Raw genomic sequence first — 22,016 nt, 5'->3', positions numbered from 1 at the left:
TAAACACATGGTAAAATCTTGTGCAGTTTTCTTTACAGAAAATAAAATCAGTTCACATCAACACCCTGCTAGAAAATGATCTACGATAGAAACCTTTCAGCAGTGGCCTTGGAATGTCCATTAAAGGGATATGACGGGGATGTTGAAGTAGTTAAGCAATAATACCTCCAGTTTACCTTTACCAATTTTAAAACCTATTTGGAAGGGATTATGTTCTGTCCATGAATCATTTTATGTTTATTGAAACATTAAAAGCAGCATGGCAACCTTCACAGCAGGCTGCTTAGAGGAGGCAGAAGCTATTTTCACTTTTTTATTAAGGGATTTGCTAAGCAAAAACACAACGGATAGTCTTCTACCTGTTCACATAGGCACTACCACGGTCACCACCTCAGCTGGTCAACATACTTTCTTTAATTAAATATTATAAATAAAGTTACCTAGTATGCTGTCCTGGTAAATTTCTTTAAATATGGGAAATGGCTTTCTCTATGGAGCATTTAACCATTAAAACGAAATATTAAGCAAAAAATATATGCTGGGGGGGAGGAGCCAAGCCAGCAACCGCGATGGCCGCCTGACTCCTCGGCTCCGCCGACCCGTCTGCTTTCTTCCTGAAGCGCACCTGATCCTGAAGCCTATCCTGTCTGGAAGTGGGCGCTTCGGAACCGCGCTGGTCTTCCGACTCGGATGCTGTGTTCCCTGTCGACCGGCTCGCAGTGGACCCGGAGCTCCGTCCTCGTCCTGTCCCTCCGTGGTGCGTGAGGGTCCGGGTCTTTGTTCCCCAGCGGCTGCCCCTGGATTCAACAACAACGACAGCCTGCGGCGGGAGGGATCGGCGGCTGGCGAGATACTGTTGCAATACTTGCTACAGTTTGCCGACCGACCCTCCGCGCCTCCATGCCTCCGCGTTCGCTTTGGAAACTGTAGCGGGCGCTACATTGTATCCTTCGCCCGGCTCGAGATCGGAGCTGGGCGAGTCCCCATTCCTTGGCGCTGCGGTAGACGCCATCTTCCTGGACACATTGTGTCTCAGCTCGCAGCCTCTGGAGACCTGCATGGGTCGCTCTCCACTATTTGAGCAGTTTCTGGCAGAATCGGGGCAGCTGGGGTTTGCCTTGTAACGCTGACCCGTGTTAACTGCGCCACCTCCTAGCATCATCGGCTTTCTCATCGGGATGGACTCCTGTGGACGCTCCAGCGGACGACAATATGGCGGTGCCCTTCGGGGACATGACTCTGCTGCCGAGAAACCCAATTTGCTTGCGGGGGTTTTCCGTGCCCTATGCGACCTGAAATCATTCATTAGGGCGAGCGCCCGGGACCTGGGTGACCGTCTGGATGCTGTACTGCCTGGAGAGCCTTCGGACGTTAGCGCTGCCTGTTACCCCTCGCCAGCTCTGCTGCACCCGGTGATCGGTGGTTATGTCCTGAGCGCCCTGCCGTGTGTGGCAACGCGGAACCTCCCGGATGAATCGGCTGTCGGGCCCCCCACCCTGGAAGTGCTGGGGCATGCGGCAATGGAACCTGCCCTTTGGCTGGAGATTTCTTGTGGGTCGCCCTGCCTGGTGCCCACCTTGGGGCCCCCCGGAGTGCCCCCCTGTTCTGGCGGAAGATTGTTGCTTTGGCCCTGGCTGGTCGGCCTTCAAGTACTGTTGCTGGGTTTCTATCCTGATTGGATAGCTACTGCCTGTTTGGAGCTACGTGGGACAAATTTCTTTGTGGGGTTTTTGACTTGGTGGTGGTCCCTACATCTGCGTTTCTCGCCTAAGATGGCCGCTGCCCGCCCGGACTTCACTGATGGGCTAGATGGACGGGGACAGGGCTGACATTGTCTTTATGGTTTCTAGATGGTCGGATGCTGTTATGGTTGACGGAACACTAGCATTGCTGGGCTGATGTATGCTACTACGGTGTCGGGTTGGAGTCCGAGGAGGGGTGGCCAAGGGTGGACGCGTTAATCGTAAGCTTTCTTCACCTGGGCCCTCCCCCGGTCTTCTGTGATTTCTTTTCTCTCTTTTCTTTCTTCTGCATTTCGGGTACTCTTTTTGGGGCGACAGACACTCTGCTAGGGGGGGGGTAGGCCGTAGCCTCTGCATGTGTGTAGGGTGGGTAGGGTAATCTTATGTTTGTTTTCTGTTACTATGGGCCTTGGTTTTATTTCTTCTATTCTTCTTCTTTTCTCCTCCTTTTTCTCGGGGTCATTGGGTGGATTATAGTGGTGTGGGAGGTAACTGCCGACCGAAGTATTGCTTGCTTAAAGTTTCTCCTGTCCGGTCTTCTGCGGTCAATTGCTTCGGATACATTGTTTGCTTGATATTGATGCCGCTGCTTGCCCACTTATGTCCTGGATGATCTATTTTGCCTCTGATCCTCTTTAGCTTCTTTTATGGACATACTAAAAAACTTTAAAATTAAACCTCACTTCTCCTGAATCCCGGTAGCGTGTGGGACTCCAGTGTAACTCAGCTTTATCCTGTTTTGTGCTCTATTGCTCCCGGGTTGCTGTAATGCTTGCTACCTTGCTCGAGATGTTTGCGAGGCCGGCCGGATGGTTGTAGGCCCGTATTTGTATGATTCTAATTTGCAATAAAGGTTTTCAAAAATTTAAAAAAAAAAAAATATATATATGCTGTAGCGTCTGCAGGTCTTTTCTGAGGATTGTCTGGGCTACAGACTGCGTAGACTTTACCCTTAGCTGTGGTTTTCTGCCTCTCATGTAGATTAGGAAGTGGATTGAGCCATATTGCTCTGGGTTGCCCTGTTTTGGCCATTTTTGCCTCATCTAATGACAAAGAAGGAACTATTTTGTCTATGTCGAAAACGAAATCGGCTGAGTTAAAGCTAAATCCCTTTTGAGTATCATGTTTCCTCTTAGACTGCTCTAAACGTAAAGTTAATGTCCGAGTCAGATAGCTGTGGTCCACCTCTTTGACACTCTGCCAGAGTTACAAGAGGTTAGATTATCGGAGGCTGCAGCACATCTTCCTTTTTATCAGCATCACCTTAAGGTACACATTGATCATTGGCTTCATGGAAGGGTCAGTGGGAAAACAGTTCAGGCTGGGGTTTACCAAAAAATACCTGCAGCTGGTTGAAGAAAAATCCAAGAAAAGAAATCCAGTTTTATATGGCTTGTAGAGTCCCAAGTTTGTCAGGCCTTATTAAACTATGTAGTAATATATAGGAGTGTATTGATCTGAGATAGTAATATGATGCACAGAATACTTATGTTGCTAGTCTCCACATCAGTGGTCTGGTTTGAAAAAACAAGGGATTCAAATTAGAAGCCTTCAGATGGTCTCCCTAAACGGGTCACAGGTTTCAAAATGTACTGAGTGTACCCTCCATCTCTACATTTGATATTGTGCATGTCTCATAGGGTACCCAAAGAACAAGTTACTTACCTTCGGTACGGTTGTGAATATCCCCTGTGCCAGCAGCATTCAGGAATTTTTTTTTGCTCTCCAAGCCGACGAGGACGACGTCGTAGAGCCATGACTCCGCTCGTGACTGGAGCCATAAAGGAGCCTCGTCGGTGTGATGACGCCAATTCCGCCCTGTTTTTCCGTGCCTTCGAGGCACATGGACGGACTGACATAAATATATATAGTATACATAGTACACAGAATGCAACCAACAGACACAGTGTGAAAAAAATGCTGTAAAACACTTTCATTGAAAATAAAATAGACAATATCAACATTGTAGGTATAAAGGGTGGACAACGGGGAGGCGGGTGGGTCAGTGAGGAATCCAGATACTATATCCACCAGAAAAAGCGTTACCGAAGGTAAGTAACTTGTTCTTCTGATGGATACATCTGCCAGTGGATTGCTCACATTGTGAATATAGTCCCACAGCAGTCCCCACTCCCGGAGGAGGGTGTCCACCCTTTTATACCAGAAAATAGTAGTTGATGGTAAATAACGAATTCTAAAGGGCCTGTGGCACTGTTTTCAGTGCCACCTACATCCAGATTTACCGATTTGGTAAATTTACCGATTCGGTATTTTACCGAATCGGTAAATTTACAGAATCTGTAAATTCACAGAATCGTTAAAATTAGGACCCCCTACATCTCAAGAACCAAATACCGGTCGGTAACGGCCGAAATCGGCCGTTACCGACCGGTATTTGACCACCTACATCTGGCCCTTGGTCACATCCTGGAGGCACGGTACAGTAATATTTCTCCTTATATACGGCTGCATGCTCCCTAACTCAGGCCTTCACCTTCATTCTGCACCCAGGCTTTAACCCCAAATGTCCAAAGATCTGAAGAGTGGTATGAGAAGCTCTGGGCTGAAGCTAATCAGTGTTAAGACAAACTTGGGGCTACCCATTCCAATGTGACTAAAGGACTTACCATAACGGCTACCACAAGAGTACCTCCAAAACCATCTAGCTTCGTGTACAAACAACAAACAAAGCCTAAACTTAATAAACGAAATCCACAAACAATAATACATACACCTAAAATTGCAGCACTGTTTTTGCAATACTATGAAAAAAAATAACTACTTTCATTAGCTATTCCTAAAAGAAAACCTACATAAAAATCTGCATAGCACATTTACAAAACCAAAAATGCAAATCAGTCTGTCAAATCCAGCTTAATACTCCTGAGAGAGAACTTAGCTTTTGTAGGAGCTGCAGTAAAAGTGAAGCTGTTGCGAAATACAGGTGTAAAGTTATATAGGTAAAGTTCTCTTTTTTTTCTGTGGTCATTACTTCTGCAAACAAATAAAGTTAAAGAGTCTCTTTACCTGTAAATAATTTCAGGTCAGAATCAGTTTATGGATAAGGGAAAGGGATAATAGATAGTGTTAAACATATGTTTCTCAATGACCATACTAGTACAGGATTTGCATTAAGTATTAGAAAGTGTAAAAATCCAGACTTTGGCGGTTGCTTTGCATTAATGTCGCTGAACAAAAGCTAACATTGCTCATATTCCTTGTGTTTTAGCCTGGATTCATTGCAGTTCTTGTAATCAATGTGCCCTCCAAAGTCATCCATGTGGCAGTACCAAGGATGGATGCTTCATCTGTGGGGAGAGAGACCACAAGCAAAGAAACTGTCCGCGCCATTCTACCAAAGACAGACCCTCTCAGTAAGTTACTAAGGGGATATGTTCTTTAAAATATATCATTTATTTGCTTGACTGTTTGTAAAACCCTAAACACAGAAGTAGAGATGTTCCCAAGCTTTATGTACAAGATGTCCTAAAATGTCAACCTTATTAAAACATGCACGGCCTGCACAAGTAAGAGCGGTGGGGGGGATCGGGGGGAGGGGAGAGGGGGGGCAGGCAGGGCAGGGTGGGGGGAGAAGTCAACAGAGAATAGGATATGTGAAATAAAACAAAAACATTTACCTTGCCGATACGGCAAATGCAGTTATGTGGTTTTATTTATTTTTTAATTTATTTTTACCTATCCGTCATCTGTTGACTTGCCCCGCCCCAGCACTCTTACCTGTGCCAGCCATGTCTGAGTAAAAGGAGGAAGTGAACTATAGGAAGGCACATGCATTGGACGAAGGTCGAAAGAATGGAGTGTAAACTGGGTGTTTTCAAGAGAATAGTTAGAAGCGAAGCACATTCACGAGATCATGGTCCTTTGGTGCATTTTCAAGATATTTCAGTTCAAAAGTAGTCTCCATGTTTTTGGAAGTCCATTCCATTGCTGAGCATCCGCGTAGCTGAAGGTACAGCCTTCTATTGTAGCATGTCTATTGCAGTTTCATAAATCTTGTAGAAGACCCCAAAAGGCTTTCCAGATGATCAATGAGTAGATGCTACTTCACGTGTTTATGGATGGGAGGGTGTTGACTGAAGTGACATTTATAAGTGCTGGGTTTTGGTGTCGTCTTTGAGGTCTGGAGAGTGTACTTCAAAGTTTCGGTGCAATGTATACAGGGGGGCAGACTCTTATATTGCTAGCAGTGGTTGAGTCTAATAAACAGTCAATCAAACAAAAAAATACCTCCCTAGCACTTACTTTGAGTTAATCTAGTAGCAAATTAAATAAATCGTACACACAATTGGTAACTCAAAACATTGATACATTTTCAGTCCAGTAAAATGTTGTTGTATTCCACTTAGCAAACTTGTTAAACAAAACATAGGTTATCTAACAATGCTAAAAACAAGGTGCTGAAAACCCTTCAACGTTGAATAGGTCCTTGAAAGGTTGAGATAAATATGTGGAATAAATCTTATGTGCGTTCAAGGTAGAACGACAACACACTTTTTGGGGTCCAGACAATGGAGACACTCTGATTCCTTAGAGGGATGTAGGGGAGCAAAAAAGGTGGCTGCGTAATTGATTGACCCAGCTGCAATGGGGTCACCACTTTTGGTAAGAATGAAGCACAGGTATGAAGCACGGGTGCGATGCCCCACCGTATCCACAAAAGTCATCATGTAGGGAGGCTTGCATGATAAAATCTGTAACTCACTCAAGGCTGTCTTGATGGTAAGCAGCCGGAGGGGACAATTATGTACCGTCTCGAAGCGAGCTCACATAAGAAATGTGAGGACCAAATTAAGGTTCCACTGTAGCATGACAAAGGGCGTAGGTGGAAACATGGACAAGCCCATTTAAGAACCTATCTACAATAGGGGACTTGAATAAAAAGGGTTGGTCCGGCGGCCGCAAGTAATCGGACAGAGCAGAAAGATAACCCTTAGGAGTACCCAAAGCAGAGCCCGGCTGGTCAAGGGTAAGAATAAAGAGAAGAATATTAGACAGAGAAGCAGAGAGAGGGTCAATAGACCTTTTTAAACACTATTTTACAAATGTTTCCAACTGCAGGCGTATAACATCTTAGTGAAGGGCTGCCAAAATAACATTATATACTTAGTGAGGAATGTCTAAAGCTATCAACTGCTGCCGCTCCATCTCCACGCAAGGAGGTGGAGAGTTAACAGGTTCTGGTGTATGACCCTCCCCTGCTGCTGTGACAGAAGATCCTCCCGAAGGGGCAGTCTGAGAGAGATTTGTAGGCTCTTATAAAGATTGTCGAAAGGGAAGACTGGTGAGGGACATAGAGGTCATGGGAATTGTGAATTTGCATTTGCCAATGTGGACTTGACAGGAAAAAATTGTATGTGGAAAAAGCTGTATTGCACAAGCCTTTGTTCTTCTCCAACTGTAAGAGAAGGAAAGGCACTCCTGGTGAGCTAGATCTTAACAGACATCTCATTGGACTGTCTCTGCACTATAGAGAGGATGGCAGTCCGTTAAAATGCTAATGATATTTAGCAACTGTGCATTCTAGCATATTAGGAATGCATTGGATGTCGGCGGTGATTAAAGAACAAGTTACTTACCTTCGGTAACAATATAACTGTAAGAGACATATTTTAGTTGTAGATTCCTTACCTTAGAATTTTTCCCAGGTGTCAGTCTGGATCTGGAGGTTTTTCGTTAGCAGTACCCCTGCGCGTTGGTAGGTGGCGTTGGTCAACTCTGCGTACATCGTCAGCATCGTGGTCACCTGGATGAAGTTGTGGTGCGTACTTAGACGCCACCCCTGCGCGCTGACATTAGTTCTGACACGACTTTCCACTGCAGAAGCGCAGATCCATGCAAGACACTGACCACTGGTGCGCCTTAATCTGGGCCCTATATAGGACTCCCTATCCCTAGGAATCAGTTCACAGAGCAGGGAGGATAGGTGGGGTGGTAAGGAATCTACAACTAACATATGTCTCTTACAGATACATCGTGACTGAAGGTAAGTAACTTGTTCATCTGAAAGAGACTCTTAGTTGTAGATTCCTTACCTTAGAATAGATACCCCAGCAATACCATCCCCGGAGGAGGGTCTGCAAACAAAATTCAGATGAGAAAGTCCTGGAGGGAGGACCTAACAGGCAAAATAGCCGTCCCTCCGGACTTGGCTGTCAAGACAGTAATGTCTGGTAGATGTGTGCAGAGATGCCCACTTTGCCGCCTAGCAGATTTCAAGGAGAGGGACTCTACGTGCCAATGCAGTGGTTGCTGCCATAGCCCTAGTGGAATGAGCACGCAACCCCACTGGAAGATCCTTTATCAGTAAGGCATAGAAGATCTTTATGCAAAGGACAACCGGCGCATTGGGAAATGGTACATTTCTGAACAGCCCGGTCTTTCTTGGCACCTACATATCCAATAAAGAGTTGCTCATCCACCCGGAAATCTTTGGTGCGGTCAAGGTAGAATGACAGCAAAAGTTTAGGGTCCAGACGGTGAAGTCTCTCCTCCCCCTTGCAAGGGTCCGAAGGTGGGAAAAAGGTGGGCAAAGTGATAAATTGTTCTACATGAAATGGCGTAACCACCTAAGGAAGAAACAAAGGCCTTGTTCTAAGCACCACTTTGCCCGGATGCACAAAGAAAAAAGGTGGCTTGGAAAACAGAGCTTGAAGCTCACTCACCCTGCGATTAGAGGTGATGGCCACAAGAACGACTGTTGAGAGAGGAGCCTGAGAGGAGAGGTATGAAGAGGCTCGAAGGGAGCACACATAAGGTAAGTGAGAACAAGATTCAAGTCCCACTGGGGCATTATGAATGGAGATGGAGGGAACAGATGACCAAATCCCTTAAAGAACCTATTAGCAACAGGAGACTTGAATAAGAATGGCTAATCTGGCAGCTGAAGGAAAGCAGAGATAGCTGCAAGATAACCTTTGAGAGTGCCCAGAGCAGAGCCCTGCTGGGCCAAAGAAAGTATATACCAAAGAACAAATGAAAGAGGGGCATAAAGGGGATCCACAGCCTTTGCTGTGCGCCATGCCACAAACTTGTTCCATCTACAGCCTTACACCAATTTAGTAGAGGGACGCCTGGCTGCCAAGATCACATTACAGACTTCGGGCTGGAGGTCGAAAGCTGTCAACTGTCCCTGCTCAATCTCCTCGCAAGGAGGTGGAGACTGGACAGGTTTGGGTGGAGAACCGTCCAATGATGCTACAACAGAAGATCCTCCCTAACGGGCAGTCTAATTGGAGGATTGATGGCCATGCTCAGAAGCTCGGGGTACCAGACTCTTCGTGCCCAGACCGGAGCCACAAGAATAACTTGGACCCAGTCACGCTTGATCTTCTTGAGCACTCGTGAGCACTCGCAGCAGAAGTGATACAGGCGGAAAGGCATATAGGAGGCAGAGGGAGTGCCACCTTTAAAACTCCAACACACAAAACTGCTGACATTGCACATTCTTTTCGGTGGCGAACCAAGGCTCTCCCCAACGCTGAAAGAGACCTTGCACCACCTCCGAGTGTAAACACCATTCGTGATTGACCAAGCACCGATGGCTGAGTTAGTCCGACCGGGCATTCAGAGAACCCGCCAGGTGTTGAACCACCAGGGTCATGCCCTGAAGTTCCAGTCATGCCCAGAGGAGAAGAGCCTCCTGACAAAGGGTCCACCACCCCACCCCACCCTGTCTGTTACAGTACCACATGGTGGTGGTGTTGTTTTTGACCACTAACACCACTTTCCCATTGAGAGAGGGAAACAATGCCTTCAGAGCCAGTCGGATTGCCCAGAGCTCCAGCAGGTTGATATGGCGCCCAGACTCCGTCGGAGATCTGGGGCTTCTGATCTCAGGCTCTCCCAGATGGCCCTCCCACCCCAGGAGTGACACTTCTGTCACCACTGTTAGATCTGGTTGGGGAAGGGAGAGGGATCTGCCTCTGACCCAAGCTTGGTTAGTTTGCCACCCCTGCAGGTGTGGTGCAGTTCCCTTTGAGATCTGAACGTAGTCGAAAAGAATCTCCTGATGCTGCGGCCACTAGAACTTCAGGTCCCACTGCAGGGCACGCAAATGCCATCTGGCATGATCCACCAGCAGGATGCAGGAGCCCATGAGGCCCAACAGCCTCAGAGTCATTCTCACTGAAATCTGGGATAGAAGCTGAAACATCTGTATCATAGCCCGAAAATCTTGGACTCACTTCTCAAGAGGATAGGCCCGAAACTTCACTGTGTCCAGAACAGCTCCGATGAACGGAGCATCTAAGAGAGAGTCAGGTGTGACTTTGGCACATTTATAGTGAACCCCAGCAAGTGCAGGAGGTCCGCCGTAGTCTGGAAGTGGGAGACTACAGCCTGGGACGAGCCCACCTTCAACAGCCTGTTGTGGAGATAGGGGAAGAATGGAACCCCTGATCTGCGCAGATGAGCTACGACCATCACCATCACCTTTGTGAACACCCGAGGGGCAATAGTAAGGCCAAAAGTGAGCACAGTGAACTGAAAGTGCTCGTGGCTCAGCGTAGGTAGTGTCTGTGGGCTGGCAAGACAGGAATATGGAACTAAGCATTGTGCAAGTCCAACACCACCATCCAGTCTCCGGGGTCGAGGGTAGACAGGACCTGAGCCAACGTGAGCATCTTGAACTTCTCCTGCTGGAGGAAGCGATTGAAGGCCCTGAGGTCTAGAATAGGACGCAGGCCTTTGTTCTTCGTGGGCACCTGAAAGTGGCATGAATGGCAACCACAACCTACTTCCGGTGCAGGGACTCTCTCTATTGCTCCCTTAGCCAAATGAGCTGAGACTTCCTGGCGGAGAAGTGCCAAATGATCCTCCGATATGCATTTGTTAGACGGTGGCTTGGAGGAAGGAGTAGTCTTGAAGGGGAGGGAGTAGCCCCTTCAGACGATTTGCAAAACCCACCTGTCCGACGTGATGGCGAATCCTGCCTCCAACTAGCTGTTCATGGGCCTGAAACGTCAGATTAGGAAGGTTTGGAGCCTGCGGTTACGGGGGGTGGAGGGTTTTCTGGCCCGCTCGCTGGCTACCAGACCCTTGAGATCGCTGGGTCCCACGTCTGCGGCCACACAGAGGCTGGCAGCTTGCGTGAACCGGTGGCTAGGCTGGGCCGGACATGGTTGGGTGCCCCATCTATAGCCATGAAACGGAAGAAAAGCAGGCTGGAGTGGGCAAGAAGGCGCAGTGAGGCCCAAAGGTCTGGCCAGAGTTCTAGAATCTTTAAACCACTCCAGCGCCGAGTCTGATTTATCTCCAAAAAGACAACAGCCATCAAACGGCATGTCCAGCAACGTTGACTTGTCATCCCACGAAAAGCCAGATGTCCTCAACCAGGTGTAGCACCAAAGGGCTACCGACGTGAAATCGTTATGCCCAGTGAGTGGGTGGTATCCAGTCCACATCTAATGGCAAATTCGGCGGCGTCTCTCCTCTCCGCCACTGCCTGGGAGAGAAGGACCCAGACCTCCACCTGAGTGACCGTATGCCAGATGGTATGGAAGTAGCGGCCCAGGAGGCACGCAGTAATCACCAACCGAAGTGCCAAGCTGGAGGAACAGAGCATACACTTCAAAGATGATCAGCTTCTTGGATTTCCTATCTGGAGGGGCAGAAGGGAATGCTCCTTTAGAAGAAGGGGTTTGGACCACCAAGCTCGCAGGGAAAGGGTGTTGGGTCAAGAACACTGGGTCGTCCGGGGCAGGGCGGTGGCAGCGGGCAATTGTCCTCTCCACAGGAGCCCCTGTGCTGGGCTTGGACCAAGTGCCCAGGAGGACATCATTGAGGGCCTAGGGGTTACGATGAGGAAGCCTCAGGCTGAAGCACCTCTGTCATGAGGTTAGTCCTGACTGCCACCAAAGGGAACTCAAGGCCCAAGACCTCACCCGCCCTTCTCACCACCAAGGCATAGGACGCTCCCTCCTCCATAGCCACGGTAGAAGGAGAAAGCAAACCAGTGTCTGGAGAGGTGTCCAGACCACTGGCATCACCCAGGTCCTCTCTCCAGTCCGGTTCTGCTAGCTGGTCAGTTAAAAGGTCCAGCGACCCCTCCCAGTCCTCATCACAACTCTCTGGTTGGTAGGGAACATCAGGGAGGCACAGGGGAAAAACGGTCCAGGTCCATCGGGGATGAGGATGGGACCGGCATCAGCCGGGGGCACAGCCGGCACCGCCGTCGTCGTCGCTGGGATCGGCTCCAGGGAAGGTCGAGTAACAGTGACCGGTGTCGATCCGGATCCAGGCCTGGATCGCCAGGGGTCCACCGGTGCCGAGGCTGAGCCACCGGCATCAAAGGCCCAGGACCCCTGACCCGCTCAGCAGGGCCAGAAGGTGCGCTGTCAGAGTCGGGCTGCCCAAAGACAAGGTGTAAGGCCTTGTAGATTTGCCAACGTTGGGCAGGGGACGCTCTAGTTCCTGGAAAGGGTGAGAGGTGCAGAGTCGTCACTGAGGCAAGCACCGGAGACGGAGCCTTTGAGCGACAACGCTCCGAGTCTCATGTCGTGTCAGCCGACTGTCAGGGAGAAGGTGAAGAGCGCGTGTGTTTCTTCACCTTCTCCTTGTGTTTCGACTTCCCCGAAGATCTCGGAGACTTAGAATGCAACGAGGATTGGGGGCTCCATGAACGGTCTCAAGACCTTTCTTTCAAACAAGACCGGTAACGACGCGAAGCTGACCGCCGGGCCTCCAACAACTTTCGGGACCGCTCCTGCAAAGTCTTCGGGTGCATGACCCGGCAGTCTGAGCACGACTTAGGGTTCTGGTGCACTCCAGACGTAAGAGTTACTTACCTTCGGTAACAATGTATCTGGTAGAGATGATTCTAGCCGCAGATTACGTCACATAGAATCATCCTCAGGCGTGAGACTGGATCTGGCAAAAAATATATGTTGCCACAGCATCCCTGCGCGCCGGGGGTGGGGGGGCGGCACCATGCAACTCCGCCCCGGCGTCGTCCGCGCACGTGACGTCAGCGAGGCCATATAAGTCCCACCCCGGCGCGTCTACGCCAGTTTTCTTCAGAGAAATTTTCCGCGCCACAACACGGAGCCATCAGACAAAACTGTGAGAGTATAGGAACAGTGTGCGAAAGAAAAAAGGAATGGTGGGGACCAACATCATAAGGAGCAGTGCCAAACACTGCAGGACCCCAGGCAGGGAAAAGAATAAAGAACAGAGCATAGCCATGAACAGCAACCCTGCCAGCACAAAGATAGCCCCCCCTGGATCAAGAACACATGAAAAGTGTCATGAAAACATATATCACAGGACCACAACCCCAACCAATTACAATGAAGGGGAACCAGTTTGGGACAAACAAGGCACGACAAGACTCCCAGACAGCCCCAACACAGAATGTGACAACCCCTATAAGGAACAAGGACAGAGGCCAAACCAAAAGACCCCAACCTAGACGATAGCAGAGGGGCCAGGACCCCTATTTAAGAAAGGGACAAGAGAAGGGGAGGTAGGCCCCAACTTGGGGCAACTAGAACACAAAGGTACAGAAGTACCTACAAACCGATCCTTCAAAGCTCCAAAAGGGGAGAAAGGAACAAATAAACAGGACGAACATCCTGCCAGAAAAGAGCAACAGAATGCATGCACTGAAGACATAGCCACCCACACGGAGGCGAATGCAGAAGACCAAGCCAAAGGGTCCTCGCAGAACGGGGAGAAAGGGCGGGCCGTGAAGGAATCTGCGTCTAGAATCGTCTCTACCAAATACATCGTTACCGAAGGTAAGTAACTCGTACATCTGATAGAGACTACTAGCCGCAGATTCCTTCACGTAGAATAGATACCTTAGCCATACCCAAGGGGAAGGAGGGTCTGCGAGAGGGCCCCACCAGCCTGGTCATAACAGAGGGTCCCACAAGGGCCGAGTCCCAAAGACAGCACGAGGAGCCCCATCCACCAGGCAAGGGTAACCCCCGCAAGCAGAAGACCACCAACCCCGAAGGGGATGCAGGAAAAGAAAAGAGAAGTAGCCCGTCCCCACTCAGCAGAGGAAACAAGGCAAGGAGAAAGGAGGCCAAAGCACCCCATGCCCATACAAGGCAACAAAACCTCCGCTCAAGGCCAAGCAAGGAAGAGGAGCACCGAAGGAGAAGAACAACCTAGAGACTCCAAGGAGCTGGCAGAGCAAAGGCAATCCTCCCCCCACCGGAAACACACCCAGTGAAGATGGCCGCCAAGCCTAACACAGCCAGAAGACATAGACCAGACAGACCAGCACTGTCCGCAATAAGCAGGCAGAAGCCGAAAAGGGGCAGCTCAAGGTCACCCAGGAAGAACCGTCCAGCGCCCCGAAGGGACAGACTGCACCCGAAAGGGAACAAGAACTCAGGGACCATCTCATCCTACAGGGAGGAGAGGTAGAACCGAGTGCAAGGCCCACTGGAAGGAGTGGACAAGGCAAGGATGACTGTCCCACCAAATCGCCAGGAAGGCACAATGATGCGGAAAAACAGTAGGTCAGCACCAGCAAGTGCAGCCAGACGCTGAGAGCACCGTGGAAGGTTGCGCTCGGGGCAAGCCAGACACCAGCCGAAGACCGAGAGCAAGAAGGCAAGAAGGGTCCGGACACGCTCCAGGGAGGAGTCCGCACCCACAGGCCAAAAAGAAGTGGAACCAGGCAGAGCCAAGATGCCTGCCCGCAGACAGCATGCCAGTCCAGGCGAACAGCACAGTGACCCCGGAGAAGGACACCCCGGGGCGCAACTTAAGCCATCCCAAGCCATCAGCAAGAGGATTGCAACTGCAACATACCTTAACGCCACAGAGAACAGAGGCCCGAAGGCGTTTACTACTCCCCAGCTCATAACAGAGCTATATAGCAGCTACCACTGCCCCACATAGGGCATGTTACGTCCCAAAACATTGGAACCTCTTGGGAACAACGCCCGCAGCAGAAGACAACAGAAAATACCTGCAGAAAAACCTGCAGAAGGCTTGTCAAGCAGCCAGAGAGAAAAACCAGCAGTCCTAGTCTCAAGGCCAGCATGGTGTAGAAAACCCAAAGTAAAAACAAACAGTGAGGAAGGGCCGGCCAGCGGCCAACAAAACCACAGTCAACTAACAAAGAGGATTCGAGTAGCCACAAAGCACACAGAACACACAACTGGGGCGACCCGCCCCAATGGAAGAAAACCTCCAATAACCAGATCAACTCACAGGTCACTGAGGGGGAGAAGAAGAAGAAAGAGGAGGAGGAGAATGAAGCCCCGCCAAGAACTTCTGAATGGCCGAGTCCGCAGGGGCGTGGAACAAAAGAGCACCATCGGAAGGAAGGTCCACCAGCCGTTCCCGAACGTTCTCCGAGACGAGTCAATGACCCGAAGTCGGAGGAGAAGCCGGGATGGCCTCTGTTACAGCGCAGGAGACCGGCGCTGGGCCGAAGTCGGGGCAGCAAAGGCCGACCTGACCTCCGACGAGGCAGCCCCCTGCGTGGAGGGACGAGAGGGACCCGGGGAAAGACGGGGAGTCCTCCACCTCCCTCAAACCGTGACGGTACGAGGAGGTCCTCCGCCAACCCGTGTGGTGCTGCCAGGGCCAGCAGCTGCCGGCGCCGAAGCGGTGTCACCTCGGCTTCAGACAAGAGCGCCACCTGTCCAGATGACCAAGAGGGGCTCGCGGGGGGGGGGGGCCGGGGTGTCCCGAGCCCTGGCGACCTCCCGCGACACCAGAGAAACTCCAGCTGGAGTTTGCGGCGAAGCAGAGGTGCTGTGGTCCGAAGGAGGGACCCCCGAAGGGTGGCACCCCAATGTCACCACATCCTCCGAACCTGCATCCGAGCAAGTCGGTGCCGGAGCCGCCGGCGATGCCACGGAGGGTCCTGCACACTGCAAGGGATCCGCTGACGTCCCTGGAGGAGAAGAAGCCAGTGAAGCCTGAAAAGCCGCCGCATATGTCTCCATCTGGGCTCTAGTCGCCCCCACACCTGGAAACGGCGGATAAGGGGATGACATGCAGGGCCGCACCACCCGCTGAGAGCCGTACCCCCAACAGGGTGGGAACCAACCCTCGGGGACAAACTGTGACCGTTACCGACAGGTGAGCGATGCTCTTGCGGCCTGGGAGAGGGACGATGTCAACGAGGGAAGTAGCGGGTTTGAGAACCCTCTGCAGGGGCCGGGCGGGGTGTTGACACCGACCTGGACATGCGAGCTGATAGAAATGTTTCATCCGGCGGGACTTCGGTTTCATCTGCTGGCACACCTCACAATCAGTGGAGTCGTGGTGTTTCCCCAAAAACTACTTGCAGATGGGGTGAGGATCTGTACCCGACATCAAGCCCGAAGGCATTCGTACACTGTCCCACACACACGCAATAGCGTAAAGGGAAAGGCCTAACAGGCCCTGAGCACGATCCGGAAAAGGAAAGAAACTGACGTAGGCGCGCCGGGGTGGGACTTATCTGGCCTCGCTGATGTCATGTCATGTGCGTGGATGACGCAGGGGCTGAGTCGCGTGGTCCCCTCCCCCGGGCGCTCAGGGATGCTGTGGCCAAAAAGATTTTTTTCTGGATCCAGTCTCACACCTGGGGATGATTCTTCGTGAAGGAATCTGCGGCTAGTGGTCTCTATCAGATACCACAAGCACATGAGGTGCGGGTCCATCACCGACATCATATTGTGGCAGGACCTGTAGGGCATGAAACCGGTCCAACGTCGGTACATCCCTCGCGCACCAGGAGCCCAAGTCTGGAAAAAGATGTTGACAAACATAGTGAAAAAACTAGCAGAAAATGGCCAAGGGGTAGCTCTCTGGACCTGCACTAGGCTGGCGCAGAAAAGGAAAGAACTGACGTCAGCGCACAGGGGCGGGGTCTAAGTAGGCACGTCATCCCGGCGACCACAGTGCCGATGACAGACACAGAGTCGACTAACGCAACCTACCGATGCGCAGGGGTACTTCTAGAGAAAAATCTCAGGATCCAAACTGATGCCTGGGAGAAATTCTAAGGTAAGGAATCTACAACTAACAGTCTCTTTCAGATTATTTCTATATGTTAGTTCTTGGTCTTTTTTTGGGGTGTGTTATTTATTGCACTTTGCACCATGAGTACATGAAAGATGCATTTAAAATGTTTGCTTCCACCTCAAGTATTTTTTGAGAACAAGGTTTGTCCAAGATGTTTTGGCAGGTGTTGTTTTGGTCTGCTTTATTTTTGAGGGCATGGATGGTTGTGAGCAGTTTTCTTTCTGATTATTTTCCTCCTTGTTCGCCTAAAGAAAGTTTGAGTGCAATTTTTTCATCAGTGTACAGTACCGCAAATAGCGGCGAGTGATCAAGTTACTGCTTCAGATGGAAGCAAAAGGGTGAACAAAATGGGGCTCTAGCAAATCTTTTGTTTAAAGAAAACAGTTTGGTATTTCCTCTGTTGCCTTCAGAAGGTTGTTAGATTTGAAACCCTGGTTAGAGTAGGGCTATTTCACAGAAGATTAGTGTTCGAGGCATATGAGCTGCAGATTGTACTTCTGGTGTTGGGCTCGGATGATTGCAGGTTGTTGTCTTCTTGGAAGAAGTCTTTGTAGTCACGCGATAGGTGACTCCTCCCTTGGACAATACTGCGCATGGGCATCGACTTCATCCTTAGATTGTTTTTTTCCGCCACTGGGTTCGGATGAAAGTTTCTCCGCTCTGGCTAGAAAAAGAATTTTCAGCAACTTCGAAGTGCAGAAATTCCTCAAACTTCTACAAACTACCTTCGACATCGACTACAATGCTTTCGACGTCATCAGTTCCATTCCGGTCATCGACGCGGGCCGTTGGGCCTACCGACGCCGTGTGGCCTACACCACATGGAAAGAACTCCGTTCAAAAGATGCCCGGTATTATGAGCAAAGTTCCCACATAGCGACCACCACCAGGTCTGCAACCTCTGTCTATCGCCGAAACACGACGAGTCGACTTGCACAGCTTGTGCATCTTTCCAATCGAAGAAAACAATCCGAGATCAGAGAGCCCGTCGACACGAAATGAGGAGATCAGCTCCAGCACCGGAGGACATCTTCGATGAAGAGGTTCCCCTCGTTCCCGAAGAAGACTCACCTGATCTCCAGATCGCATCTGAGGCAGACGACTCCGATGACTCCATTCCATCGAGCCAGCGCGTGAGTACTTCTGCCCCTGCACCACATATTCTGTCCAAACCGAAGGCAAAGGTCAGCACTCCGCCCAAGGGGTCCAGTCGAGACTGAATACCTGCTTCGAAACTCCGCCTTCCAGCCCGGCTCCAAAGAAAACAACTAAGCCTTCTAGTGCCTCGACACCGAGCAAGCCTCTCCCATTGGCGCTGAAAAATAAAGATGCCTTGGCGCCGAAGCCAAAAGACCCTTCGGCACAAAAGCCTAAAACAGTACCGGCACCGAAACATAAAGACGTACCAGTACCGAAACCAAAAGAAGCACTGGCTCCAAAGCCGTCCACTTCTAAACCCTCGGCGCCGAAGAACACGAAGCCTGATTCCGAGGTGCCCAAATCCTCGAACATGCCTACAAAGCCAAAAACTACACCTTCGGCACCGTAAACTACACCACAGGACGTTATAACACCTCCCGAGGCTAAAGACACACGACAACCTCCCCTGGTACCGAAAAAATCGACGCCCAAGAAGGTGGTTGAGCAGGAGGAACTTTTTACACCAGATCCTCGACAAAAGAAGATCTACATCGACCCAAAGACAGGTCATGTAGGTGCTACACCTCACAAGCAGAGACCAGCAGATGCACCACCCACACCTGTGGTTCCTGCCAAGAAACAGGACTGTGCAACATCTCCTATGCAGCCTTCCTCTCCTATAACTTCTCTTCCTTCTTCTCCTGTTCCTCCTCAAATATCACCTCAAACCTCTCCTGTACATTCCCAATTATCATCACATTCCTCACAGCAGAATGATGATGAATACAATTTGGGTGGAGGGGAGGACATGCAAGAACCTGATTCATTCCATGTAGATGAGGGTATATGGGAGTTTTCAAACCCAAACAATGTGCCTATATGGGACTTTGCAAACCCAAATGTGCCTGACATTCCTTAACCGCAGTCATACCCATCAAAACCTTCCCCTCCAGAAGATACCATTGGTATTGGTCACCTGTTAAACAGGGCTGCTGTTTACCATGGGGTCCCTATGCACTCCGATGATGTTGAGGAAGAGTTTCTCCTAGATACCTTTGAGCAGTCTCTGCGGTCTGCTCAAATTCTTCGCGTGATAAAGGGGGTCATAAAACACGCTGCAGAGGTATTTAAAGACCCTGTACGCATTAGGATATTAAACCCTAGAATAGAGAAATAATATAGACCAGCACCCACAGATCCAGTCTACTTAAAAGGCCACCTACCACTAGACTCATTAGTGGTGGCCAATGCTAGAAAGATGGCAAATTCTCAGACTTCTGGAGAAGCACCCCTACCTGACAAGGAATCAAAAGTGATTGATGCGTCAGGTAAAAGAATAGCTGCACAAGCTACAAACCTTTGGAGTATAGCCAATACACAAGCCCTCCTCTCTAGCTACGATAGGGCTCATTATGATCAATTAGAAAAACTACTTGAGCACCTACCAGATCAGTATAAGGATCAAGCAAAGGACCTTATACTAGAAGGCAAGCTAATCTCCAATGCCTCTATAAAATGCGCGCTGGATGCCGCAGACACAGCATCCAGGGCTGTAAATACCATTGTCATACTTAGGAGACATGAATGGTTACGCATTTCAGGGTTTAAACTAGAAGTGCAAACCACCATTTTAAACCAACCATTTAACCAGAACCAGTTATTTGGGCCAGAAGTAGACACTACACTAGAAACAATTAAGAAAGATACAGACACCGCAAAGTCTATGGGGGCTTTACAGTCTACACCAGCTAGAAGCTCCTTTCGTCGCTCCTTCTACAGAGGAGGCTCCAAACAAAATGGAGCAGACACTACAAAATCTTTCACATCACAACAAGGGATACTTTAGAAGAGGATACAGAGGCAATAATAACAAAGGAAGAGGTCGCGGTAACAATAACAACCGATCCTCTTCCGCCACAAAACAGTGACTTCCCTCTGCTCCCCCCACAACATTCCACTCGTGTAAGGGGCAGATTAACACAGTTCCTGCCTGTCTGGAACTCCATTACAGCAGACAAGTGGTTAAGACAGATTATCCAACATGGCTACTGCCTAGAACTTACAGCAACTCCCCCAACCATCCCTCCCAGGCAGCGTCCAATGTCTACAGACCATCTGACTCTGCTTCAACAGGAGGTACTATCTTTTCTACAAAAAGATGATATTCAAATAGTCTCTTTAGAAGAACAAGGAACAGGGTTTACTCGCTGTACTTTCTAATTCCCAAGAAGGACGGAACACTAAGGCCAATTCTAGACCTCAGGCCCCTCAACCATTATATACAATCAGATAATTTTCATATGATCACTCTACAACAAGTGCTTCCACTGCTGCAACAAGGCGACTTCCTAACAACAGTAGATTTAAAGGACGCCTACTTCCATATCCCCATACATCCTGCTCACAGAACGTATCTCAGGTTTGTACTGGAAGGACAACATTATCAGGTCAAAGTCCTTCCATTCGGAGTGACAACGGCACCACGTGTATTCACAAAGTGCCTGGCAGTGGTAGCAGCACATCTCAGACGACTGGCTCATAAAAGCCAGGCCATTCAATCAGTGTGTTCAACACACACATCAAACAATTCAAACTTTGCACAACGTAGTGTTTACAATAAACTACACCAAGTCGCACCTGCAGCCTTCGCATATACACCAGTATGTAGGGGCTACACTAAACACGTCTACAACCCTAGCGTATCCCAGTCCAGCCAGGATACAAAGCATTCAAGCCTTAGTCAAAACTTTCCAACATCAACAGTCTCTGCAAGCCAGGATGTTCATGAGACTAATAGGCATGATGGTATCTTGCATCTTCATAGTACCTCACGCAAGATTGCAAATGCGTCCAATACAAGAGTGCCTAGCAAAACAGTGGAACCAAGCTCAAGGTCAGCTCAAAGACCTGGTGTTGGTCGACAGCCGCACACATCGCTCTCTGCAGTGGTGGAACATCAAAAACTTGACAAAGGGGCAGCCGTTACTCGAGCCTGTTCCACAAGTAGTGCTCACAACAGACGCATCCCTCACAGGGTGAGGAGTCCATCTCTTACATCACACAACTCAAGGTCAATGGACCAATCAACATAAACAGTTCCATATCAACCATCTAGAGCTGCTAGCAATATTCTTAGAACTCAAGACTTTTCAACTTCAAGTACAAAACAAAGCTGTCCTAATCCGGACGGACAATATGACAGCTATGTACTATATACAAAAACAGGGGGGGACACACTCTCTGCAACTGTCCCAGCTTGCACAGAACATTTGGAGATGGGCCATTCCTCAAAACATACATCTGTTAGTGGAACACCTTCCAGGAGTTCACAATCAGATAACAGATCTGTTAAGTCGGCAGTCACAACAGATTCACGAATGGCAACTACATCCGCAAGTTCTTCAACCAGTGGAGTGGTGTGGCTCACTGGTTAGAGGCGGCAGACCCGAGAGCAGAGAACGGCCCGGGACCAGGGTTCGATTCCCGACGCGGCAGGGTCTCGGACCAGGATCAGCGGACTTGATAATTCTCGCATTGGTGCCTACTCCAACCAGAGATCACACTCGGCAACTCTGGGCATTAGCTTGCCCCATCTCCACAACGGCCCCTCACAAACGCCGGGGATGCCTGGTTTCACCTTGGAGACTCCCAGGAGGGACTATCTCACAGGGAAAGCCAGGACGGGTTCCCCAGCGGTCTATAGCGCTACGAGGCCTGCGGTGCGGGTAGAAGTGCGCTTTATAACACACACACAATTTCAATTTCAATTTCAACCATTCTTCAAAAGGTGGGGGCACCCGCACATAGATCTGTTTGCCACCCACGAAAATGCAAAATGACCAGCCTTCACCGCCAGGTTTCCACACCTACTGTCCGAAGGCAATGCGATGTGGATGAACTGGTCGGGCAGATTTGCGTATGCTTTTCCGCCTCTCCCACTCATTCCATTAGTAGTACGCAAGCTCAGACAACAGTCTCTCACATTGATCCTAGTAGCTCCCACATGGGCACGTCAACCGTGGTTCACCACACTACTAGATCACTCTCTGATTCCACATCAAAAGCTTCGGCTCACACCCTCCCTTTTAACACAGAACCATGGAGAAATCAGACACCCAGACCCAAACCAACTGA

General features: G+C 49.7%; 1 protein-coding gene across 1 annotated transcript in view; it reads left to right on the top strand.

Annotated features, from left to right (window-relative positions):
• The window catches only part of ZCCHC4 (zinc finger CCHC-type containing 4), a 399,939-nt gene that overhangs the window by 360,325 nt on the left and 17,598 nt on the right, over positions 1 to 22,016 (top strand). The window contains exon 12 of the mRNA XM_086964013.1: positions 4,972 to 5,116. Within this exon, the coding sequence (XP_086820139.1) occupies positions 4,972 to 5,116 (145 nt within the window). The remainder of the gene's footprint in view (positions 1 to 4,971; positions 5,117 to 22,016) is intronic.

This window comes from Lissotriton vulgaris, chromosome 3_2 (genome assembly GCF_964263255.1).
Source record: "Lissotriton vulgaris chromosome 3_2, aLisVul1.2, whole genome shotgun sequence".
NCBI classification, from domain to species: Eukaryota; Metazoa; Chordata; class Amphibia; order Caudata; family Salamandridae; genus Lissotriton; species Lissotriton vulgaris.
Note: the sequence above shows the minus strand (reverse complement) of the source record. Positions and strands in the feature narration are given on the sequence as shown.